The 26,677-nt window shown below is 51.3% G+C and overlaps 1 protein-coding gene across 1 annotated transcript in view; it reads right to left on the bottom strand.

Annotated features, from left to right (window-relative positions):
• LOC134911022 (phospholipase B1, membrane-associated-like) overlaps window positions 1–26,677 on the bottom strand; it is a 249,524-nt gene that overhangs the window by 99,258 nt on the left and 123,589 nt on the right. Inside the window, exons 37-40 of the mRNA XM_063919415.1 lie at window positions 25,279–25,359; window positions 16,496–16,561; window positions 10,649–10,749; window positions 9,976–10,057 (exon numbers count right to left, since the gene is read on the bottom strand). Of these exons, the coding sequence (XP_063775485.1) occupies window positions 9,976–10,057; window positions 10,649–10,749; window positions 16,496–16,561; window positions 25,279–25,359 (330 nt within the window). The remainder of the gene's footprint in view (window positions 1–9,975; window positions 10,058–10,648; window positions 10,750–16,495; window positions 16,562–25,278; window positions 25,360–26,677) is intronic.

Genomic DNA, 26,677 nt, shown 5'->3' with positions numbered 1-26,677 from the left:
TATTAGGGTATACTATATAGCGCTATCACACATTATTGGGGTACACACTATATAGCACTGTCACACATTATTGGGGTACACACTATATAGCACTGTCACACATTTTTGGGGTATGCACTATATAGCACTGTCACACAGTATTAGGGTATACTATATAGCGCTATCACACATTATTGGGGTACACACTATTTCTCTGACGTCCTAAGTGGATGCTGGGACTCCGTAAGGACCATGGGGAATAGCGGCTCCGCAGGAGACAGGGCACAAAAGTAAAGCTTTAGGATCAGGTGGTGTGCACTGGCTCCTCCCCCTATGACCCTCCTCCAAGGCTCAGTTAGATTTTTGTGCCCGAACGAGAAGGGTGCAGGCTAGGTGGCTCTCCTGAGCTGCTTAGAAGTAAAGTTTAAATAGGTTTTTTATTTTCAGTGAGACCTGCTGGCAACAGGCTCACTGCATCGAGGGACTAAGGGGAGAAGAAGCGAACTCACCTGCGTGCAGAGTGGATTGGGCTTCTTGGCTACTGGACATTAGCTCCAGAGGGACGATCACAGGTACAGCCTGGATGGGTCCCGGAGCCGCGCCGCCGGCCCCCTTGCAGATGCTGAAGAGTGAAGAGGTCCAGAAATCGGCGGCAGAAGACATTCCTGTCTTCATTAAGGTAGCGCACAGCACTGCAGCTGTGCGCCATTGCTCCCAGCACACTTCACACTGCGGTCACTGAGGGTGCAGGGCGCTGGGGGGGGGGGGGGGGGCGCCCTGGGCAGCAATGTAAATACCTCCTATGGCAAAAAGTACATCACATATAGCCCCTGGGCTATATGGATGTATTTAACCCCTGCCAGTTTTCCAGATAAAAGCGGGAGAAGAGCCCGCCGAGAAGGAGGCGGGGCCTATCTCCTCAGCACACGGCGCCATTTTCCCACACAGCTCCGCTGGTAGGAAGGCTCCCAGACTCTCCCCTGCACTGCACTACAGAAACAGGGTACAACAGAGAGGGGGGGCACTTATTTGGCTAAAAATATATATAAGCAGCTATAAGGGATAGACACTTATTATAAGGTTGTCCCTATACAGTTTATAGCGCTTTGGTGTGTGCTGGCAAACTCTCCCTCTGTCTCCCCAAAGGGCTAGTGGGGTCCTGTCCTCTATCAGAGCATTCCCTGTGTGTGTGCTGTGTGTCGGTACGTTTGTGTCGACATGTATGAGGAGAAAAATGATGTGGAGACGGAGCAGATTGTCTGTAATAGTGATGTCACCCCCTAGGGCAGGCCTGGCCAACCTGTGGCTCTCCAGCTGTTGTAAAACTACAAATCCCATCATGCTTTGCCACAGTTTTGCTATTAGGGAAGGCTAAAACTGTGGCAGGGCATGCTGGGATGTGTAGTTTCACAACATCTGGAGAGCCACAGGTTGGCCAGGCCTGCCCTAGGGGGTCGACACCTGAGTGGGAGTGGATGTACTGTTGAAAATTACGTGACAGCAGTGCCGTAACTAGGCATTTTAGCGCTGTGTGCAAGAACCGACATTGGCGCCCCCCCGTACAAGATAGGCGCAGTGCGCGCCGCAGGCGCGTGAAAAATATATAGGGGCGTGGCTTCACGGGAAGGGGCGTGGCAACAAAATAATAGCAATTCATACTACGGTGCACAGTAGTCTCCATTATTCAAATTATGCTGCACAGTAGCGCCACTACACCAGGTAGAGCCCCTTTTATACATTACAGCAGACAGCATCCCCCTTTTTACACATTGCGGCAGCCAGTCCCCCTTTTTACACATTACGGCAGCCAGGACCACTTTTTACACATTGCTACAGACAGGACCACTTTTTATACATTGCGGCAGCCGGGACCCCTTTTTACACATTACGGCAGCCAGTCCCCCTTTTTACACATTGCGGCAGCCAGGACCACTTTTTACACATTGCGGCAGACGGGACCCCTTTTTACACATTGCGGCAGCCAGGACCACTTTTTACACATTGCGGCAGACGGGACCCCTTTTTACACATTGCAGCAGATGGGACCACTTTTTACACATTGCGGCAGACGGGACCCCTTTTTACACATTGCAGCAGATGGGACCACTTTTTACACATTGCAGCAGACGGTGTCCGAGAGAGAGAGAGAGAGAGAGAGAGGGGGGGGGGATATACTTACCTTCTCCCCGCTGACAGGCTCCTCGTGCAGCTTCCTCTCGGTGCAGGCAGGTGAGAAGGAGGAGGAGGGAGGGGGAGCAGAGAGCCGCAGCAGCGCTATTTGATTGGTAGTAAGCGCCGCTGCAGCATCCCCCTCTCCTTCTGTATTGGCTGCCTGGCGCTGCTGTGGATGCTGGGATGCATCCCAGCATTCACAGCAGCGCCAGGCAGCCAATACAGAAGGAGAGGGGGATGCTGCAGCGGCGCTTACTACCAATCAAATAGCGCTGCTGCGGCTCTCTGCTCCCCCTCCCTCCTCCTCCGCTGCCCGGCGCTCCTGTCTTCTCTCTTCACAGTGCGGCGCACGGCGCAGTTCAGAGGCGGCATGTAATGAGTCAATTTGACTCATTACATGCCGCTGGCCGTGCGCCCCCAGGGCAACTGCGCTGTGTGCCAAGCCCCCTTGGCACACACGTAGTTACGGCCCTGCGTGACAGTGTCAGCTCTGTATAAAAGACAGTGGTTGACATGAGACAGCCGGCTACTCAGCTTGTGCCTGTCCAAACGTCTCATAGGCCGTCAGGGGCTCTAAAGCGCCCGTTACCTCAGATGGCAGATACAGACGCCGACACGGATACTGACTCCTGTGTCGACGGTGAAGAGACAACCGTGATTTCCAATAGGGCCACACGTTACATGATTGAGGCAAGGGAAAATGTTTACACATTTCTGATAATATGAGTACCACCAAAAAGGGGTATTATGTTTGGTGAGGAAAAACTACCTGTAGTTTTCCTGAATCTGAGAAATAAAATGATGATGCGTGGGTTTCCCCCCGATAACAATTGATAATTTCTAAAAAGTTATTGGCAGTATACCTTTTCCCGCCAGAGGTTAGGGTGCGTTGGGAAACACCCCCTAGGGGGGATAAGGCGCTCACACGCTTGTAAGAACAAGGGCTCTACCCTCTCCTGAGATGGCCGCCCTTAAGGATCCTGCTGATAGAAAGCAGGAGGGTATCCTAAAATGTATTTACACACATACTGGTGTTATACTGCGACCAGCAATCGCCTCAGCCTGGATGTGCAGTGCTGGGTTGGCGTGGTCGGATTCCCTGACTGGAAATATTGATATCCTAGATAAGGACAGTATATTATTGCCTATAGAGCATTTAAAATATATGCGAGATGCACAGCGGAATATTGCCGACTGGCATCAAGTATAAGTGCGTTGTCCAATTCTACCAGTAAAGTGGTCAGGTGAGGCGGATTCCAAACGGCATTTGGAAGTATTGCCTTAAAAAAGGGGACATTTGGGGTCGGTCTTTCAGACCTGGTGGCCACGGCAACAGCTGGGATATCCACGTTTGTACCCCAGGTCGCCTCTCAAAATAAGACGCAGTATTATCAGGCGCAGTCCTTTTGTTGGCAAGCGGACAAAAGGTTACTCTTTTCTGCTCGTGACAGAGGGAGAGGAAAAAGGCTACAGAGATGAGCCAGTTCCCAGGAACAGAAACCCTTTCCCGCCTCTGCCAAGCCCTCAGTATGATGCTAGGGCTTTACAAGCTCAGGCACGGTGGGGGCCCGTTCTCAATGAATTTCAGTGCGCAGTGGGCTCACTCGCAAGTAGACCCCTGGATCCTTCAGGTAATATTTCAGGGGTACAAATTGGAATTCGAGACGTCTCCCCCTCGCCGTTTCCAAAAGTCGGTTTTACCGACGTCTCCCTTTGACAGGGAGGCAGTTTTGGAAGCCATTCACAAGCTGTATTCCCAGCAGGTGATAATCAAGGTACCCCTCCTGCAAAAGGAAACGGGGTATTATTCCACACTATTGTGGTACCGAAGCCAGACGGCTCGGTGAGACCGATTCTAAATCTAAAATCTTTGAATACAGAGGTTCAAATTCAAGATTGAGTCACTCAGAGCAGTGATTGCGAACCTGGAAGAAGGGGACTACATGATGTCTCGGGACATCAAGGATGCTTACCTTCATGTCAAAAAATTTACCCTTCTCACCAAGGGTACCTCAGGTTATGGTACAGAACTGTCACTATCAGTTCAGACGCTGCCGTAGGGATGGTCCACGGCACCCCGGGTCTTTACTAAAGTACGGACCGAAATGATGATATTCCTTCGAAGGAAGGGAATTTTAGTTATTCTTTACTTGGACGATTCCCTGATAAGGGTAAGATCCAGGGAACAGTTGGAGGTCAGTGTAGCACTATCTCAGGTAGTGTTGCGGCAGCACGATTGGATTCTCAATATTCCAAAATCGCAGCTGGTTCCGACGACTTGTCTTCTGTTCCTAGGGATGATCCTGGACACAGTCCAGAAAGAAGGTGTTTCTCCCGGAGGAGAAAGCCAGGGAGTTATCCGAGCTAGTCAGGAACCTCCTAAAACCGAGCCAAGTCTCAGTGCATCAATGCACAAGGGTTCTGTGTAAAAATGGTGGCTTCCTACGAAGCAATCCCATTTGGCAGATTCCACGCAAGGACTTTCCAGTGGGACCTACTGGAAAAATGGTCCGGGTCGCATCTTCAGATGCATCAGCGGATAACCCTGTCACCAAGGACAGGGGTATCCCTCCTGTGGTGGTTGCAGAGTGCTCTTCTTCTAGAGGGCCGCAGATTCGGCATTCAGGACTGGGTCCTGGTGACCACGGATGCCAGCCTGTGAGGCTGGGGAGCAGTCACACAGGGAAGGAATATCCAGGGCTTATGGTCAAGCCTGGAGACATCACTTCACATAAATATCTGAAGCTAAGGGCCATTTACAATGCTCTAAGCTTAGCAAGACCTCTGCTTCAAGGTCAGCCGGTGTTGATCCAGTCGGACAACATTACGGCAGTCACCCACGTAAACAGACAGGGTGCCACAAGAAGCAGGAGGGCAATGGCAGAAGCTGCAAGGATTCTTCGCTGGGCGGAAAACCATGTGATAGCACTGTCAGCAGTATTCATTCCGGGAGTGGACAACTGGGAAGCAGATTTCCTCAGCACGACCTCCACCCGGGAGAGTGGGAACTTCACCCAGAAGTCCTCCACATGATTATAAACCGTTGGGAAAAACTCGACAGGTATTGCGCCAGGTCAAGGGACCCTCAGTCAATAGCTGTAAAGGCTCTGGTAACACCGTGGGTGTACCAATCAGTGTATGGGTTCCCTCCTCTGCCTCTCATACCCAAGGTACTGAGATTGATAAGATGGAGAGGAGTAAGTACTATATTCGTGGCTCCGGATTGGCCAATAAGGACTTGGTAACCGGAACTTCAAGAGATGCTCACGGAGGATCCGTAGCCTCTACCTCTAAGAAGGGACCTGCTCCAGCAAGGACCCTGTCTGTTCCAAGACTTACCGCGGCTGCGTTTGACGGCATGGCGGTTGAACGCCGGATCCTGAAGGAAAAAGGCATTCCGGATGAAGTCATCCCTATCCTGATCAAAGCCAGGAAGGATGTAACCGCAAAACATTATCACCGCATTTGGCGAAAATATGTTGCGTGGTGCGAGGCCAGTAAGGCCCGACGGAGGAAATTCGACGATTCCTACATTTCCTGCAAACAGGAGTGTCTATGGGCCTGAAATTGGGGTCCATTAAGGTTCAAATTTCGGCTCTGTCAATTTTCTTCCAAAAAGAACTAGCTTCAGTCCCTGAAGTTCAGACGTTTGTAAAAGGGGTACTGCATATACAGTCTCCTTTGGTGCCTTCAGTGGCACCTTGGGATCTCAATGTAGTTTTTGGGTCCCGAAAGTCACATTGGTTTGACCCACTTAAATCTATGGAGTTAAAATATCTCACAGGAAAAGTGGTCATGCTGTTGGCTCTGGCCTGGGCCAGGCGCGTGTCAGAATTGGCGGCTTTATCCTGTAAAAGCCCTTATCTGATTTTCCATTCGGACAGGACGGAATTGAGGACTCGTCCTCAGTTTCTCCCTAAGGTGGTTTCAGCGTCCACCTGAACCAACCTATTTGGTGCCTGCGGCTACTAGGGACTTGGAGGACTCCAAGTTGCTAGACGTTGTCAAGGCCGGAAAATATATGTTTCCAGGACGGCTGGAGTCAGAAAATCTGACTCGCTGTTCATCCTGTATGCACCCAACAAGCTGGGTGTTCCTGCTTCTAAGCAGACGATTGCTCGTTGGATTTGTAGTACAATTCAGCTTGCACACTCTGTGGCAGGCCTGCCACAGCCAAAATCTGTTAAAGCCCATTCCACAAGGAAAGTGGGCTCATCTTGGGCGGCTGCCCGAGGGGTCTCGGCTTTACAACTTTGCCGAGCAGCTACTTGGTCAGGGGCAAACACGTTTGCTAAATTCTACAAATTTGATACCCTGGCTGAGGAGGACCTGGAGTTCTCTCATTCGGTGCTGCAGAGTCATCCGCACTCTCCCGCCCGTTTGGGAGCTTTGGTATAATCCCCATGGTCCTTACGGAGTCCCAGCATCCACTTAGGACGTCAGAGAAAATAAGAATTTACTTACCGATAATTCTATTTCTCGTAGTCCGTAGTGGATGCTGGGCGCCCATCCCAAGTGCGGATTGTCTGCAATACTTGTATATAGTTATTGTTATAATAACATCGGGTTGTTTATTGTTGTGAGCCATCTTTCAGAGGCTCCTACGTTTTATCATACTGTTAACTGGGTTCAGATCACAAGTTGTATGGTGTGATTGGTGTGGCTGGTATGAGTCTTACCCGGGATTCAAAATCCTTCCTTATTATGTACGCTCGTCCGGGCACAGTATCCTAACTGAGGCTTGGAGGAGGGTCATAGGGGGAGGAGCCAGTGCACACCACCTGATCCTAAAGCTTTACTTTTGTGCCCTGTCTCCTGCGGAGCCGCTATTCCCCATGGTCCTTACGGAGTCCCAGCATCCACTACGGACTACGAGAAATAGAATTATCGGTAAGTAAATTCTTATTATAGCACTGTCACACAGTATTGGGGTATACTATATAGCGCTATCACACATTATTGGGGGTACACACTATATAGACTTTCACACAGTATTGGGGTATACTATATAGCGCTATCACACATTATTGGGGTACACATTATATAGCACTGTCACACAGTATTGGGGTATACTATATAGCGCTATCACACATTATTGGGGTACACACTATATAGCACTGTCACACAGTATTGGGGTACACTATATAGCACTGTCACACAGTATTGGGGTACACTATATAGCACTGTCACACATTATTGGGGTATGCACTATATAGTACTGTCACACAGTATTGGGGTATACTATATAGCGCTATCACACATTATTGGGGTACACACTATATAGCACTGTCACACAGTACTGGGGTACACTATATAGCACTGTCACACAGTATTGGGGTACACTGTATAGGGCTGTCACACAGTATTGGGGTACACTATATGGTGCTATCACACATTATTGGGGTGCACTGTATAGGGCTGTCACACAGTATTGGGGTACACTATATGGTGCTATCACACATTATTAGGGTACACACTATATAGCGCTGTCACACAGTATTGGGGTATACTATATAGCGCTATCACACATTATTGGGGTACACACTATATAGTACTGTCACACAGTGCTGGGGTACACTATATAGCACTGTCACACAGTATTGGGGTACACACTATATAGCGCTGTCGCACAATATTGGGGTGCACTATATAGCGCTGTCACACAGTACTGGGGTACACTATATAGCACTGTCACACAGTATTGGGGTACACTATATAGCGCTATCACACATTATTGGGGTACACACTATATAGTACTGTCACACAGTACTGGGGTACACTATATAGCACTGTCACACAGTATTGGGGTACACTATATAGCACTGTCACACAGTATTGGGGTACACACTATATAGCGCTGTCACACAGTATTGGGGTGCACTATATAGCGCTGTCACACAGTACTGGGGTACACTATATAGCACTGTCACACAGTATTGGGATACACTAGCGCTGTCACACAGTATTGTGGATCATTTTATAGCGCTGTCACACAGTATAGAGATAAACTATGTAGCGCTGTCACACAGTAGTGGGCTCCACTATACAGCGCAGTCACACAGTATTGGGGTACACTATATAGCACTGGCATACAGTATTGGGGTACACTAGTGCCGTCACGCCGTATTGGGGTACACCATATAGCACTGTCACACAGTATTGGGGTACACTATATAGCGCTATCACACAGTATTGGGGTACATTATATAGCACTGTCACACATTATTGGGGTACACTATATAGCACTGTCACACATTATTGGGGTATGCACTATATAGCACTGTCACACATTATTGGGGTATGCACTATATAGCACTGTCACACAGTATTAGGGTATACTATATAGCGCTGTCACACATTATTGGGGTACACACTATATAGCACTGTCACACATTATTGGGGTACACACTATATAGCACTGTCACACATTATTGGGGTATGCACTATATAGCACTGTCACATAGTATTAGGGTATACTATATAGCGCTATCACACATTATTGGGGTACCCACTATATAGCACTGTCACACAGTATTGGGGTATACTATATAGCGCTATCACACATTATTGGGGGTACACACTATATAGACTCACACAGTATTGGGGTATACTATATAGCGCTATCACACATTATTGGGGTACACACTATATAGCACTGTCACACAGTATTGGGGTATACTATATAGCACTATCACACATTATTGGGGTACACACTATATAGCACTGTCACACAGTATTGGGGTACACTATATAGCACTGTCACACAGTATTGGGGTACACTATATAGCACTGTCACACATTATTGGGGTATGCACTATATAGTACTGTCACACAGTATTGGGGTATACTATATAGCGCTATCACACATTATTGGGGTACACACTATATAGCACTGTCACAGTGTACTGGGGTACACTATATAGCACTGTCACACAGTATTGGGGTACACTGTATAGGGCTGTCACACAGTATTGGGGTACACTATATGGTGCTATCACACATTATTGGGGTACACTATATGGTGCTATCACACATTATTGGGGTACACTGTATAGGGCTGTCACACAGTATTGGGGTACACTATATGGTGCTATCACACATTATTGGGGTACACACTATATAGCGCTGTCACACAGTATTGGGGTATACTATGTAGCGCTATCACACATTATTGGGGTACACACTATATAGCGCTGTCACACAGTATTGGGGTACACTATATGGTGCTATCACACATTATTGGGGTACACTATATGGTGCTATCACACATTATTGGGGTACACTGTATAGGGCTGTCACACAGTATTGGGGTACACTATATGGTGCTATCACACAGTATTGGGGTACACACTATATAGCGCTGTCACACAGTATTGGGGTATACTATATAGCGCTATCACACATTATTGGGGTACACACTATATAGCGCTGTCACACAGTATTGGGGTATACTATATAGCGCTATCACACATTATTGGGGTACACACTATATAGTACTGTCACACAGTACTGGGGTACACTATATAGCACTGTCACACAGTATTGGGGTACACTATATAGCACTGTCACACAGTATTGGGGTACACACTATATAGCGCTGTCACACAGTATTGGGGTGCACTATATAGCGCTGTCACACAGTACTGGGGTACACTATATAGCACTGTCACATAGTATTGGGGTACACTATATAGCGCTGTCACACAGTATTGGGGTATACTATATAGCGCTGTCACACAGTATTGGGGTACACTATATAGCGCTGTCACACAGTATTGGGGTACACTATATAGCGCTGTCACACAGTACTGGGGTACACTGTACCTGATATGCGCTGTTGGCGTCTTTTGTCACTTGCATCTCGTGTGAGTTCTCAGGGACGTTCAGAAGACAGGGACACAGCAGCCTAGAAAGAGAGATAACAGGCAGCGGTTACACATGCGTAGCGTCATATCTGGGTGTATGGGTCAGCAGGCTAACTCTAAAGTTTACTAAACATGTGAATCATTACAAACATTTTTACAATATGTTATAACAGCAATGAACACTAGACTGGTCTGGCCTGATTCTGAGCTGCAGACCAAATGCAGCCGCGTCTCACGATTTTTAGCAAACTGCGAATGCGTCAAAGCTACAGGTCTGAATGTGCTTACCTGGGTGGTAACTGGGGCGTTTGCATCTAAGAGAAACATCCCTTGGGCACGTCACGAGCGTGCAGCCACCGTTGCACCCTATTCTGAGTTGTGCGTATGGAGTGTGCACGCCATCTTCAGCACCAAGCGCTACGTGCCATTATTAGTGATGATAGATGCTCTCACGTCTGGAGAACTGGGGGCAGTGCAGTTACATAGATGAGTAGCATACAGAAGACGGGCGGATAGTCACATACCATCGTAGTCAGTGTCCGCAATTGTGACCGCATTACATTTGACTCAGAATCAGGCCCACTGTCAGAAATTAATACATAAAATTTCCTGCCACCTGCGCGGTTACTGACCTTGTAATGAAAGTGGGACACTGCACTCGGCTATCCAGTACCGCCTCTCTCAGGGGGATTAGATCCATCACCTCCACCAGATTGACAAAGGCCCTGGGTACCTGGGAGGGTTACAGCAATGGGAGGCAGAGATTACACCGACTGTAACGCCAGATAATGATATGTGATCCTCGTGGGGGCATTGACTCCCCCCCTTCCCCCCTTCTGTATGAGCTTTACCTTCCTGGGCACCCTACTCATAGAGGTTAGGCACAGCGTACATCCCACAGGACAGGGCAGGTGGTACAAATGTCTAATAAATGCCCCCACACACTTCTGCATAGTAACTGGGTAGCATGAGAGGACTGTGTTCCTCAGTGTAAAGATTTGTACACATGCACCAACGCAGGCTTACGGCCGATACTGACTACCTGGAGGCAGGACCGCGCATCGGCATCGCAAGTGCATACACACGGTGCGATATGCACTATGGCCCTCATTCCGAGTTGATCGCTCGCAAGGCGAATTTAGCAGAGTTGCTCACGCTAAGCCTACGCCTACTGGGAGTGTATCTTAGCTTCTTAAAATTGCGACCGATGTATTCGCAATATTGCGATTACAAACTACTTAGCAGTTTCTGAGTAGCTTCAACCTTACTCGGCATCTGCGATCAGTTCAGTGCTTGTCGTTCCTGGTTTGACGTCACAAACACACCCAGCGTTCGCCCAGACACTCCTCCGTTTCTCCAGCCACTCCCGCGTTTTTTCCGGAAACGGTAGCGTTTTTATCCACACGCCCATAAAACGCCGTGTTTCCGCCCAGTAACACCCATTTCCTGTCAATCACACTACGATCGCCGGAGTGAAGAAAAAGCCGTGAGTAAAAATACTATCTTCATAGCAAAATTACTTGGCGCAGTCGCAGTGCGAACATTGCGCATGCGTACTAAGCAGAAAAACGCTGCGATGCGAAGAAAAATACCGAGCGAATGACTCGGAATGAGGGCCTATGTTTCCACCTATATAGTCCATATCACATGAAATATAGCACCGTGTGTATGCAGCTTTAGTCCACTGCACAGCATTTGGGAGAGAGCTGTCACAGGAGACGTAAAGTACAGCGACACATAGCGTTACCTCACAACTGCCTATGTAATGATGTGCAGCCCCTCTCTTAAGGGAAGGGTCTCTGTGACCCTATGTGGGATTGTTGTTATCCTAGGTGGGCAGGGTACATGTACTGAACAGTGATAAAAGTGGAGAAGTGAGCCAGTGGAGAAGTTGCCCATGGCAACCAATCAGTATTGACGTAACATTTATAATTTGCATACTATAAAAATATACAGAGCAGGTGATTGGTTGCCATGGGCAGCTTCTCCAGTGGCTCACTTCTCCACTTTTATCCCTGCTTAGTACATCTCCCCAGCCAATGTACAGATAATGTTTCATAGTGCATAGTGCGGCCTCCATTATTCCATGATTGCCCACCCCCAGGGGCGGATTGGGACGCCGGATCAGTTTCCGCTTAGCTGGTCCCGACATCCCCTCAGTGGCCTTCACCGTGTTGGGCCGGCTTCCGCGATCGGCAGCTTTGGGAGACAGCTTCTGCGCATGTGCAGAAGCTTAAGCAGTCTCTGATGTGCCACGCTACCTCCCTGCACTCACAGGCCAGGAGGTCCCCACTGCCACTGCTCTCCTTGTGTCTTGGGACCGGGCTGCGGCATCTCACTGCCTGCGCTGCCTGCATGTAGGAAAGTAGAGGAGGGCCCCAGGGAGAGAAGCGCAGCCGGTGCCTGCCTCAGCCCACCCACCAACGCTGAACAAGTGCCGCCGAATTGCCATCTCTGTCTCCTGCAGCCACTTTCAAAAGGAACCGGCCACCATGGAGGAACTGCCCCCAGCCACAGCCATTCAACTAAAGGTAAATACACAGCTCTCCCCTCCTCACAGCTCTCCCCCCTCACTCAGATCCCCACACACAGCCCCCCCTCACACATACCTCCCAACTTTTCTCTCATCCGAGGAGGGACACTTTCGCGCGCCCGATTTTTTACGGGACGTGGCCTAACGTAAAGGGGAGTGGCCTTGCGGCAAGTGCCGCGATCGCAAGCCACGCCCCCGTTTTCTTCATTATGGGGGCATGAACAGCGCTGTGAGAGCTGCTGGTCATGCCCCCTCTCCCTCTCTGCCGTGAATAGACGCTGTGCGCATGCGCACAGCATCTATTCACCGCTGCTCTGCTCAGAGCAGCGAGTGACAGGTGGGGATCTCCCAACTGCCCCCCCACCCGCGGGACACTGCGACCCGCGGGTGGGACAGCGGGACAGACCGTGAAAAACAGGACTGTCCCGCGCCGTAATCGGGACAGTTCGGAGGTATGCTCACAGCTCTCCCCCCTCACTCAGATCCCCACACACAGCCCTACCCTCCTCACACAGCCCCCCCCCCCCCCACAGCTCTCCCCCCCACTGAGATCCCCACACACAGCCCTACCCTCCTCACACAGCCCCCCCCACAGCTCCCCCCCCCACTGAGATCCCCACACACAGCCCTACCCTCCTCACACAGCCCCCCCACACACAGATCCCCACACACAGCCCTACCCTCCTCACACAGCCCCCCCCCCCACAGCTCTCCCCCTCACTCAGATCCCCACACACAGCACTACCTTCCTCACACAGCACCCCCCCACAGCTCCCCCCCACTCAGATCCCCACACACAGCCCTACCCTCCTCACACAGCCCCCCCACTCAGATCCCCACACACAGCCCTACCCTCCTCACACAGCCCCCCCACACACAGCCCTACCCTCCTCACAAAGCCCCCCCACAGCTCTCCCCCATTCAGATCCCCAAACACAGCCCTACACTCCTCACACAGCCCCCCCACTCAGATCCCCACACACAGCCCTACCCTCCTCACACAGCCCCCCCCACACACAGATCCCCACACACAGCCCTACCCTCCTCACAAAGCCCCCCCACAGCTCTCCCCCATTCAGATCCCCAAACACAGCCCTACATTCCTCACACAGCCCCCCCCATAGCTCCCCCCCACTCAGATCCCCACACACAGCCCTACCCTCCTCACACAGCCCCCCCCCACTCAGATCCCCACACGCAGCCCTACCCTCCTCACACAGCACCCCCCCCCCCAGCTCCCCCCACTCAGATCCCCAAACACAGCCCTACCCTCCTCACACAGCCCCCCACTCAGATCCCCACACGCACCCCTACCCTCCTCACACAGCCCCCCCCCACAGCTCTCCCTCCCTCACTCAGATCGCCACACACAGCACTACCCTCCTCACACAGCCCCCTCTCCCCACAGCTTCCCCCCCATCACTCAGATCCCCACACGCAGCTTTCCTCCCCCTTCCACAGCTCTGCGTCTTTCTACTCAGATCCCCACCAACACACCTCTCTCCCTCTTACACAGCTCTCCCCCTCCGTTAGATCCCCCCCTCATAGAGCTCTCCCCTCACCCACGCACACTGCTCTGCCTCGCCCCCACACTCAGATTGTACCAAACAGCTCTCCTTCCCTCACATAACTCATCACTAAATATATTTACAGGAAAGGATGAGAGGGACTTACACACATGGATGAGATGTAATGATATCCTGGCGGACTGGATGCAGACAGCGGCATCCCGGCCACCAGAGTACCAGCAGCGGGGCGAGCGTAAAGGGCAGAGCCGGATTATGGTCTGTGGGGGCCCCTATCAATAAAATGATCAATGATATATATATATATATATATATATACACGTAGGCAACCATATTTAGAAATTTTAAGTTTTATGCCATTGGTGACAGTGTGGGAGTCGCCCAGCTGCATACCTGGCATCCAAGCGCAGACGATGTGCACCACATGAGGGAAGGGGTCCAGAGCCGCGGTGACCAGCTCCCTCTTTGGCGGCTCAGCTGTCCTCTTAACAGTAGTGCCGCTGAGGAGCTTCCCTACAGTCAGCGCCGACGATGTGCACCATGTGAGGGACCAGCTCTTTCCTGCCTGTGCCGCAGTGGCTCTGGTTAGTCAGTGCCTCGCAGGATTTGATGTCATTATCCCGCGAGGCACTGACTAACCAGAGCTGCTGCAGCACAGGCAGGAAAGAGCTGGTCCCTCACATGGTGCACATCGTCGGCGCTGACTGTAGGGATGCTCCTCAGTGGCACTACTGTTAAGAGGACAGCTGAGCTGCCGAACAGTGAGTATGGGGGACAGATTGTGGGGGCCCCTAACGTGTGGGGGCCCCAGGATGACCGCCCCTGTCGCTCCTCCTATAATCCGGCCATGGTAAAGGGTCCCATGCTTGCAACGCTTCAGGTGCGGTGGCTCGCTGCGCTCGCTACAGGTTTCAGTCCCACTCCATGGGTGTCGTGGAAATGTGTCGTGGGAATAGCCGTGGCGAGCACTGTCGGTTCCCGACCACATGGATATCTCAGCATACAGTATGACCCCTTGCACATACAGTAGTGGCCCTTGTTAGTTGCAGAGGGGTTCAAATGAATAGTATTTTTTTTTTAAGAGGGTGGCCATGCCACTCCATATTTTGCCACACCCCACCAGTACTTCGATCCATATCCGCTCGCCGCTGCCCTGACCCCACCCCCTATTTGGGGCTGCTACCAGAAATTTCCCAGGCTGATTTTGTATCCCAATCCGCACCTGCCCAGCCCTGCACTGTATTACAAAGCCGTTTACTTATTCTTTTTTTATATGAAACTTAGGTTAATTACATTGTACTATGGGGGTCATTCCGAGTTGTTCGCTCGTTATTTTTTTCTCGCAACGGAGCGATTAGTCGCTAATGCGCATGCGCAATGTCCGCAGTGCGACTGCGCCAAGTAAATTTGCTATACAGTTAGGTATTTTACTCACGGCATTACAAGGTTTTTTCTTCGTTCTGGTGATCGTAATGTGATTGACAGGAAGTGGGTGTTTCTGGGCGGAAACTGGCCGTTTTATGGGTGTGTGTGAAAAAACGCTACAGTTTCTGGGAAAAACGTGGGAGTGGCTGGAGAAACGGAGGAGTTTCTGGGCGAATGCTGGGAGTGTTTATGACGTCAAACCAGGAACGAAACTGACTGAACTGATCGCAGATGCCGAGTAAGTCTGGAGCTACTCAGAAACTGCTAAGAAGTGTCTATTCGCAAATCTGCTAATCTTTCGTTCGCAATTTTGATAAGCTAAGATTCACTCCAAGTAGGCGGCGGCTTAGCGTGTGCAAAGCTGCTAAAAGCAGCTTGCGAGCGAACAACTCGGAATGACCCCCTATATCCATACCTCCCAACTTTTTCTTTGCTGAAAAAGGGACACACGCGCGGCGAAGCCGCGCGCGCTCCCGAAAAGGGGGTGTGATCTAAGAAAAGGGAGCGTGGCTTCGCGGGAGGACCCGCGATCGCGAGCCACGCCCCCGCTTTCGTCACTGAGGGGGCATGCCCAGCGCTCTGTGAGCCGCTGGCATGCCCCCTCTCCCTCTGCCTCAAGTGAATAGACGCTGTGCGCATGCGCACAGCGTCTATTCACCGCTGCTCTGCTAAGCAGGGCAGCGAGAGTCAGAGACTCCCAACTGCCCCCCCCCCCCACCGCGGGACACTGCGGCCCGCGGGTGGGACAGCGGGACAGTCCCCAAAAAACGGGACTGTCCCGCGAAAATCGGGACAGTTGAGAGGTATGCTATATCTATTCATTCATAGAGCAGTGAAAAGCCCTTTATCAGTGATAGATGCGATCTATAGTGATAAGTAACTATTCTTTACTGCCCACATTCATGAACTTATAGACCCCTCAATATGTACAGTGACAGCATTTCCCCCTCATTTCACCAACAGCTTCTCTCCAGGAAATTTCTCTATCCACCAACCTCGTTGTAGAGCATGTCCAGAGCCTCCTGGATGTGGCTGATGTAACTGACTGCGGAAAACATATTCTGTGGGGGGAAAGGAAGGACATAGTTGTTAGGTGCACTTTCTATGTATTCTGTTCTGCATTGCCGTACATAGGGCCACCAAGAGGGAGTTTAGGACACACCCTTTCCTCCTCTGTCTTTACTAAAGGTTCATTTTGATCGATCTTAATCAATTTTGGCCTTCCAGGGTTATTATAACACACAGTTACTAAGATAAGCTGAAGGCTGCATAAGCCTGAGGCCATATAAGCGATCAACTTTTTGTGATTGGTTGTTAAATGACTAAGCAGTTGCTAGGCAGATCAGTTTTCCCGGTTGGTTTTTTCCTATTGGTTTAAGGGGTTGTGCATCAGGATGAAGAGGAGGGTCTTAGGTTAGTATATAGGGGGTGGCCATCTTGCTAGACTCCCTCTTGCCTTTCAGTTTATGCCCCAGGAAGGATAAGTACTATTGCTTATTTTCACTGCCTGTAAATTGTTTTTTTTTTTTTTTTTTTTTTAATTTCATTTGCCTTCTCTAGGGCATTATACAGTGCTGTGCCCCCTCTCTGCGTGTCATTGTCTACTTTTGCAGATTCTCCCCCCTCTGCCATGCCTCGTCCAAAACGTGCAGCTCCCCCCCCCCGGCGCCTCGTGGATGCGGGGAGCGCCTTCCGCTCCCGCTCCCCGAGCGTTGCGCCACAGAGAGGACTTCCCCCTGTTTCAGACAGGCGGCGGGGACGGGCAGTTACAGCCCGCTCCCCTGCCGCACGGAGACGGGCGGCCAGCGGCCGCTCGTCACGTGGTGCCGATGCGCGCGGCTCGGCCGGGCCGCGCGTCCCGGCGCTCGCAGCGGGACGGGCCTCTCCTCTCCCTCCTGCCTCGGGCGTCTGCAGCACTTCCCCTCCGGCGGCCGCTCTGCACGTGGCGCGGGTGCGCGCGGTCCGGCTGGGCCGCGCTCCCCGGCGCCTCCCGCGGGCGAAACGACTTCCCTCCCTCCTTCCATAAGTGCCTCCGGCCCTCCTCCTCCATCCCCGCGGTCGGCTCTCGGCGGCGTCCTGGGGGCACAAGCTGTGCCGGACGGCCGCGGCAGAGCTGCGGGGGGCGAGGGGGGGGTCAATATGCAGCTGGGGGATATGAGCCCAGGGCAGCGGGTAGCGGCTCCCGCTGTCCCCGGGACAATACAGGGCCCCATACCACCCCCCTCCAGCGGGGGGTTTAGCACACCGCACCTCAATTTAAATAATATTGGGCCGTTTGGGCCTAGTGTCGCCGGGGCGGGGGACGTGGCAGCGGCGGCCGCCACACCCGCCCCGGCGGCAGTCACATGGCAGGGTTTTCCCCCGGCCTCGGTGGCCTGCTCGGGCTCCTCCTGGGTGTCAGACGCCCCGACGCCATTAACGGCGCCCCCGCTCGTCGGTTTTCAAACCCCTCTCCACGCCCTTCCCGGTCCTTTTCAGTTTGGGTCCACACAGACATCCGTCTCGGCGGCTTATATGACGCCCGGCGGGGCGCTTTCGGTAGCAGCGCAGCAAGGCTTCGCGGGGAGCCAGTCCTTCCCCGGGGGTTTTGCGTGGCCTCCGGCTCCAGCATTCCCCTTAGCCGCCAGCATGCCTTCCATGGGCTTCATGACGGTGTCCGGCACACAGTTTTCCCCGCACGGGGCCAGCGCGGGCGCCGGCGTGCAGTCCACGTGGTCGGTCGGTGGCCCCCGAGTCGCGGTGCCCTTGCCGGCCTTTGCGGGCCTGCAGCCAGGGCAGGCACCGGGCGGTGGGTATCAGGTGGCACAGAGTTGGCCCCCTCTCGCGGCGCCCCCTCAGTTCCTTCCGGCGTCATACGGATGGGCGGGGGCGGGCGGCTGCCCGCCGCATACGGCGTGGCGGCCGTCTTACCCCGCGAGTTTCGGTGCAGTGAGCGGGTCAGCCTTTACGCAGTCGATCGGGTACACCTCGGCGGGGGCCCCCTCCCTGCAGCTGCCGGGCGGCCATCCGCCACGGAACGGGGGGACGGGCTCTCCGCCTCCGCATTTGCGGACAAGTGTTAATGATGTTCTGGTTCCCCCGGTGCCGGTTGTCCCCTCTTTTGCTCCCTTGCAGGTTCCGTCTAATTCAGGGGCTACGCCCGTCACGAGGCGAAGGTCACGGACAAGCGCGACTGCGAACGTGGAGGTACGGCCATCAGCGGAGGCGGGTGCAGCGGACGACGCGGTTCCGGGTCCTTCAAACTCCGGTGAGCTAAATATTCCTTTACACGTTTCAACTTGTAGTTCCTCGTCTTCTAGCAGCGTATCATCCGGCTCTCCGCGGCGCCCGCGTAAATTAGCTAGGCTCATCGCGCGGCGAATGGCCAAGGAGGCGCACAAGGTGGCCGCTCCTGCGCAGGTGGTCCCCTCCGACCCTCCCCGTTACGGCGAGATGGTACATTGCGCCAACACGGCAGTGACAAGAGGGGTTCGTAAGCGCATGCGGGAAAAAATACGTAAGGGGAAGTATGTAGACATATTCACCCTTACAGAGGAAATGCGGCAGGGTTTTGACGCGGCCAAGAAACCGGGTGGTATTGGAGAAAATGCGTTTCGCAATTTTCACCAGTGGCTGCGTGGGTTTTTGGTGTTCATGGCTTGCTACACGGAATCGCGTCCCGCGGAGTATGCCAACTTGGTGAAATATTTGTTTTTAGTACACGATATGTACTTAAAATCCAAGGGTTCCGCGTGGCGGGATTACGACGAGAAGTTTCGTCGCAATCAGGATGGCAACCCCATCCTGCCCGCGGGTTTTAAGGATGTTGAGGTGTGGTTGGAGGTCACGCAGCAGGTCAAACCCACCCCGGACGTCACGGCCAAGAAGCCCGGGGCGGTGGCTTCTCGATTGACGGGAAAAGGCAAGTGCTTTGCCTACAACGACGGCAAATGCGGCAAAGGAACGGGCTGTCGTTTTCGCCACTCATGCAGGTTGTGCGGAGCCAGTCACCCGGCCAAGGAATGCACCGCGGCGACAGGCGGTAAGCCTGCCGCTTCCACCGAGGCCGGTGGAATTGGCAAGTAAGGCCTTCTCCCCGATTATAGTTCCCGAGTTGCAGCGCTGGCTTACCTTGTACCCCGATGAGTCGGCGGCATCGTTTCTCTTGCAGGGCTTTCAGCACGGTTTTCGTTTGCCAATCCCGGATTCGGTGTATGTGGTTGCACGCCAGAATTTGAGATCGGCTCGGGAATTCCCGCAGGAAGTCCGGCGGAAGGTTGACGGGGAGATTGGGCTGGGGCGCATGGCTGGGCCCTACGCCCTTTCCCCGTTGCCCTCCTTGTGCATTTCCCCAGTAGGGGTAGTGCCCAAGAAGGCCATAGGTAAGTTTCGTTTGATACAGCACTTGTCGCACCCGCCGGGGCTTTCGGTCAACGACGCTATCCCGGAAGCCCAATGCAGAGTTCGATATCAGTCGTTTGACGACGCGCTGCGATTAGTGCGGGATTGTGGTCCGGGGAGTCTGTTGGCAAAATTGGACGTGGAGTCGGCCTTTCGGCTACTCCCGCTACACCCAGATTCCCTGCGGTTTCTGGGTTTCAAAATAGGGGGCGAATTCTACGTCGATCGGTGTCTCCCCATGGGTTGCTCTGTCTCCTGCGCCTACTTTGAGTGCTTTAGCACGTTTTTGCACTGGTGCGTCCAGACCGCCTCCGGGCAGATGGGGGTGGCTCACTACCTGGACGAGTTTCTTTTTGTAGGCCCCGGAGACAGTTCGGTCTGTGGGGACATTCTCTCGGTGGCCAGGTCGTTATTCTGCGCTTTAGGGGTACCGGTTGCGCAGGATAAGTGCGAGGGTCCTTGCACTTGTCTTAGCTATTTAGGTATCGAGATTGACACGGTAGGGGGGTGCTGTCGCTTGCCCGAGGATAAGGTGCGGAAACTATTGGGTTTGATTACAGACTGTTTAGGAAAACGCAGGGTTCGGCTTAAACAGGTGCAGTCCTTGCTTGGTTCTCTCAATTTTGCGTGTCGGATTATCCCCATGGGTAGGATTTTCTGTCGCAAACTTGAGCGGGCCACCGCGGGGACGGTTCGACAGAATCACTCCGTGTACCTTTCCCGCGAGATCAAGGATGATTTGCGGATTTGGGTCTCGTTCCTGGTGTCCTTCAACAGGGAAGTGTTGTGGCCCGCTCCTTGTTGTTCCAGTAAGCAGCTGCAGTTGTTCACGGATGCTTCAGGCAGTCGAGGTTTCGGCGCGTTCTTCGCTGGCTCATGGTGCGCTGCGGCCTGGCCGGCATCTTGGGTAACGCGTGGGTTTACCAAGAACCTGCTTCTGCTGGAATTGTTCCCGATCTTAGTGGCGCTTGAGTTATGGGCCGGACGGTTCGCAAATAGGGACATTTTGTTTCTTTGCGACAACTTAGGGGTAGTGCATGCGATTAATAACCAGCGTTCCTCATCTCCGCAGGCGCTGCGATTGCTAAGGCATTTAGTGTTGGTTTGTTTGCAGCGCAATATTAATTTTAGGGCTCGCCACGTACCTGGAGTTGACAATGGAATTGCGGATGCATTGTCCCGGTTCCAGTTTGACAAATTCAGGACGTTGGTTCCGGGAGCGGAGGCGGAGGGGTTACAGTGCCCACCTTCTGTCTGGCAGATGGTCGAAGCGGTTTAACGGCGTTGGCCAGGTGTGCACTGGCTCCCTCTACGCTACGAGCGTATGATGCTGCATGGCGGGATTGGTCAGCCTTTCAGAGTAGGTACGGGGTAGCAGGTGAGTCCTCGGCCGACGCCCTGTTGACCTTTGTTTGGGAGCATTACCAAAACGGTAGGTCAAAAGCGGCCATGGCTACTGCCCTTGCGGGCATCGCCTTTCACTCGCGACTCCACGGGACAACGGACCCCACGGGGTCGTTTGTCCTTTCCAGAGCGCTGAAAGGTTGGGCTAGGTTGCACCCGGCGCCGGCGGATTCACGTAGGCCTATAACGTTGCAGCTGCTAGCAGAATTGCTGCGTGTGCTACCTCGGATTGCGTCCTCGGAATTTGAGGTGGCATTGTTTAGTAGCGCGTATGCCCTGGCCTTTTTCGGGGCTTTTCGGGTGAGCGAGCTAGTGGCGAGCAGCAAGGCGTCCCGGGAATCGGGTCTGCTCTACGAGAATGTGCGCTTGCAGGAGGGCCTGTTGCTCTGTAGGATTGTGCGGTCCAAGACAGATCAAACAGGTCGGGGTCGCTGGTTGTCCTTGGAGGCTCAGGGAGGTATGGGCGTTTGCCCGCTGCGGTTGACGCAAGAGTATGTGCGGTTAAGACCTCCGGGGGGCAACCAGTTGCTGGTGCACGCGCAGTTGGACCCTCTGACAAAGTTTCAGTTCTCATCGGTGTTCAAGAAATGTTTGACGGCGTTGGGCTTGCAGGAGGCGGACTTCGGTACTCATTCCTTTCGGATTGGGGCGGCTACCCATGCGGCGGCCGCTGGTTCATCACCAGCGGCTATTCGGGAGTTGGGTCGCTGGAAGTCGGCCTCCTATAAGTCCTATGTCCGTATAGATAAGTTATAAGTGCGCCTGTTGCGCTAACCCAAAAACGTGTTTACTCGTCGGTTTTTGAACGCTTACCGTTCAGGAATCGAGGGTGTGAAGCGAATTTTTAAAATTTTTCCTCCGAGGGGGCCTAATTTCAATTGGCTGTTCTACCAAGGTCCACGGGAGGTTTTTTGAGTTTTCTCCTTCACTTGGGTTTTATTGGTTACGTTGTGTTTAAGTTACAGATTATGTGCATAATCTGACATTAGGATATTTTCTTTTACAGCTGTCAGCAATTTTGGAGACCACATATGGATGGTTGGTCATTCATATGTTATTTGGGCGGAGAAACATCCCATGGCATCTAGGGCGACTGAGATTTTTGGGTCCCGGCAATTTAGATGGTTAGGTGTTAGGGGCATGTTATGGGGTGATTTGTTGCGAGTCCTTTTTTCTAGGGAGCGCCGCTGGGGTCGCCCCAGTTGTATTATCATTCATCTGGGTGGTAATGATCTGGGCCGAGTTAAAGGCATAGACTTGATTTTGTCTATAAAGGCGGATGTGGTGGCGATACGTTGTCACTGGCCTGGGGTATGCATTGTCTGGTCGGAAATGGTGCCCCGTTTCCATTGGCGTGGTGCGGTGCGTTTCTCGGCGCTGGAGAAAGCACGCAAAAAGGTGAACTCGACGGTGTCTCTGTTTGTCAAGGCCATAGGCGGAGTGGCAATTAAGCATCTTCTGCTGGTGCTGCGGAACAGGCAGTTCTATAGAGACGATGGGGTTCACCTTTCTCCGGAAGGAGTGCAGTTTTTTCTGGAAGATATTTTCGGTCTTTTTCGTTAGAGCTAGTTAGTTTCTGGTTGGTTAAGGTTCTGTTTGCGGATGGCGGTGGCGGTTTGGAAAACCTTGGTGGCGGGAAATCGCTGCCAACCAGCTGTCACACAGGCATAAGTGGTCATTGTGGGGCTCCCTCTTTAAATGGACGGCAGGTGTGTCCTTTTCTTGCGGTTGGACATTTAGACGTTCCCCTGCGGGAACCGAACGTTTGCCAGAGAAAGAGGGGTAAGGCCGGCACAATGCGGGTTATGCGGGAAGGAGGCGGGGTATGTGTACTCCCCTCCTTGGTTTGGTGGTTTGTCATCTAGGTGACGGGTGCTGGTGTTTGGCAGCGGTTTTCTGTTTGCCATCCTCCAAACTAAAGTTAATATATATTCAATTCAATTCTAATTCGGCCTCAATTATTAGTTTAAAGAGTTGGTCAGCGATTAATAAACATCGTCTGACCTTTAACTCCAGCTACTGTGTCCGTGTCTTTATTTCAGTGTGTGGTGTGGTTTTATTTAGTGATAAGCTAGCTTAAGTAAAAGGTTTATGTAATCACAATAAAGTTATGAGCGGCTTATAGATAATTCTTTTTTGAAATTAATATTTTAACATTAGTAAATGTGTGTTTTGACCCTGCAAGCCCAACATCGATTAAGATTGACGTTTAGTAAATATACCCCACAGTGTCTCTCTTTGCAAGAGGTGTGTGCGAAACTCCATGGGGCATATTTACTACCAATCAGATTGTACTTCTCGTTTATCTAGCACCTTCTAGAAGATAATAGGTAGAATCTGATTGGTTGCTATAGGCAACCTCTCTACTTCTAGAAACCCTCACTTTGGTAATATACCCCCATGGATCAATTGGGAGCAGTAAGCTTTTTACTTTGTTGTTTGCTGAAGCAAACAACAAATAGGACTAAATTACAGAAAACTTCAGCGTGCATATCTATTCACCCCCCTGGAGTCAGTACTTTGTAGAGCCACCTTTTGCGACAATTACAGCTGCATGTCGCTTTGGATAAGTCTGTATGATCTTGCCACATCTTGCCACTGGGAGTTTTGCCCATTCCTCAAGTCAAAACTGCTTCAGCTCCTTCATGTTGGGTGGTTTCCGCTTGTGAACAGCAATCTTCAAGTCTATCCACCGATTCTCAGTTGGATTGAGATCTTGGCTTTGACTAGGCCATTCCAACACATTTAAATGTTTCCCCTTAAACCACTTGAGTGTTCGTTTAGCAGTATGCTTCGGGTCATTGTCCTACTAGAAGGTGAACCTCCATCCCAGTCTAAATCACAGGCAGACTGAAACAGGTTTTGCTCAAGAATATCCCTGTATTTAGCACCATCCATCTTTTCCTCGACTCTAAACAGTTTCTCAGTCCCTGCTGCTGAAAAACATCCCCACAGCATGATGCTGCCACTACCATGTTTCACTGTGGGGATGGTGTTCTTGGGGTGATGAGATGTGTTGGGTTTGCACCATACATAGCGTTTTCCTTGGTGGCCGAAAAGTTCAATTTAGTCTCATCTGACCAGAGCACCTTCCTCCATACATTTGGGAGTCGTCCACATGCCTTTTGGCAAACTCAAAACGTGCCTTCTTATTTTTAACACTAAGTAATGGCTTTTTTTCTGGCCACTCTTCCATAAAGCCCGGCTCTATGGAGTGTACGGCTTATTGTGGTCACATGCGCAGATACACCAGTCTCTGCTGTGGAACTCTGCAGCTCCTTCAGGGTTACCTTTGGTCTCTGTGCTGCCTCTCTGATTAATGCCCTCCTTGCCCGGTCTGTTAGTTTTGGTGGCCGGCCCTCTCTTGGCAGGTTTGTTGTGGTCCCATGTTCTTTCCATTTGAAGATGATGGATTTGATGGTGCTCCGGGGGATCATCAAAGATTTGGATATTTTTTTATAACCCATCCCTGAATTGTACTTCTCAACAACTTTGTCCCTGACTTGTTTGGAGAGCTCCTTGGTCTTCATGTTGTGATGCCTCTTGCATAGTGGTGTTGCAACCTCAGGGGCCTTTCAGAAAAGGTGTGTTTATACTGACAGATCATGTGGCACTTAGATTGCACACAGTTGGACTTCATTTCACTAATTATGTGACTTCTGAAGGTAGTTGGTTGCACCAGAACTTTTGAGGGGCTTCATAGCAAAGGGGGTGAATACATATGCTCATGACATTTTTCAGATTTTAATTTCTAAAAATAATTTTTATATACATTTTTCTCATTTCACTTCACCAACTTAGACTATTTTGTTTAGATTCACCACATAAAATTCAGATAAAAATAAATAAATGAAATTACAGGTTGTAATGTAACAAAATAGGGGGGGGGGGGGGGGTGAATACTTTAGCAAGGCACTGTAGAATCCACAGATAGCACTGTAGAATAAATTAGATTGCATGCATTGGTCACATATAATAATATAAGATGACTTACGCTGTCGGTACAGGCGGCACACAGGTCATTGGCGCCAATGAACATCGTGATTACTTTCCAGTCATTTCTAAAATTTACCCTCTGCGAGTGAAATAGAAAATCTGGATTATCACCTATTGCAACCTATGTACAGGATTATAGGGTTAGGACTCATATAGTGAATACATTATATAGATTTACTGCATGATTGACAAATCTGAGTATGTTATGGGTACGCTAAAAATCTCAGTGGTTTATATACGATCATTGTCCACCGTTCTACCATCCAAACATACAGTTTACAGTAGCTCAAAGCATGAAGAGAGAGATAAAGTTTAGAGAGATTATGTACCAACCAATCAGCTCCTAGCTGCCATATTACAGGCTGTGTTTAGCAAATGACAGAAGCTGATTGGTCGGTACTTTATCTCCCTCCACTTTATCTCTCTCTAAGTTTTGATAAATATCCCCCTTTATCTCTCTCCAAGACTTGATAAGTTATATGGAGGGGGGATGCTCATTCTAATTTTATACTTTATTACATATGCCAATTTTACATACGTGACTCTTTATTACATTGTCTCTACATGGCAAGGAACACTCCTAAAAATGTTCATTGTCTACCCTCATTGGTGGAATTTGTGAGTAGTGGGCCCAGGTGAAAAAATATAATTTGGGCCCTCCTCCTCCACCAAAACCTAAGTTCACAACATGCCACACTGCAGTAGGTGACAGGAAGAGGCAGAGGGTGACAGTGTAAAGCAGTGAAAGGATGACAACGGAAGGCAAGGAGAGGCAGAGGGTGACAATGGGAATGTAGGCGGAGGCAGAGGGTGACAGAAAGAAACAGTGGATGATAGCATAAGGCAGGGGGAGGCAGAGGTTGACAGAGGGCAGACGATGACAACGGACAGCAAGAAATGGCAGAGGGTGACAGTGGGTGCTAGGGAGAAGGTAACATAGATATAGTGGGTGACAGGGGTACAAGAACAATGTCCTGGGTGGTGTGGAGAACATGGGGCATGTACCTTGGTGAGGGCAGGAACACCGCGGCCTTTGCTCGGTCTGTGACAGGGGCCCCCGCCCCTTGTGCTTTCCTCAGTTTGGCGCTCAGACAGTGCCAGTCACACCAGGTGTGAGCTGCCTTTAATGAGGCAGAAATAATGTACAGCTGTCTGTTACTAATACCCCTTTTACACCGCCAGCATATAACATGGGTTATTGCACATGAACATGCATTACCCGTGTAGCTGGTTGGTGTAAAAGGGTTGAGTTGGAGTAATCCGGGTTGAGTGGCCCGGTTTTGCAACTCGGGTAGTTTGCAGGGTTGAACACGGCAAACTGCAGTGTGAACAGGAGCCGGGTCGCATCAACCCGGCTTCCCGTTCACGGTGATGTATAGGAGGCGCTTGGAGATCAT

Source organism: Pseudophryne corroboree, chromosome 4 (assembly GCF_028390025.1).
Source record: "Pseudophryne corroboree isolate aPseCor3 chromosome 4, aPseCor3.hap2, whole genome shotgun sequence".
Classification (NCBI taxonomy): Eukaryota; Metazoa; Chordata; class Amphibia; order Anura; family Myobatrachidae; genus Pseudophryne; species Pseudophryne corroboree.
This window is presented reverse-complemented; position numbering and strand designations above follow the sequence as displayed.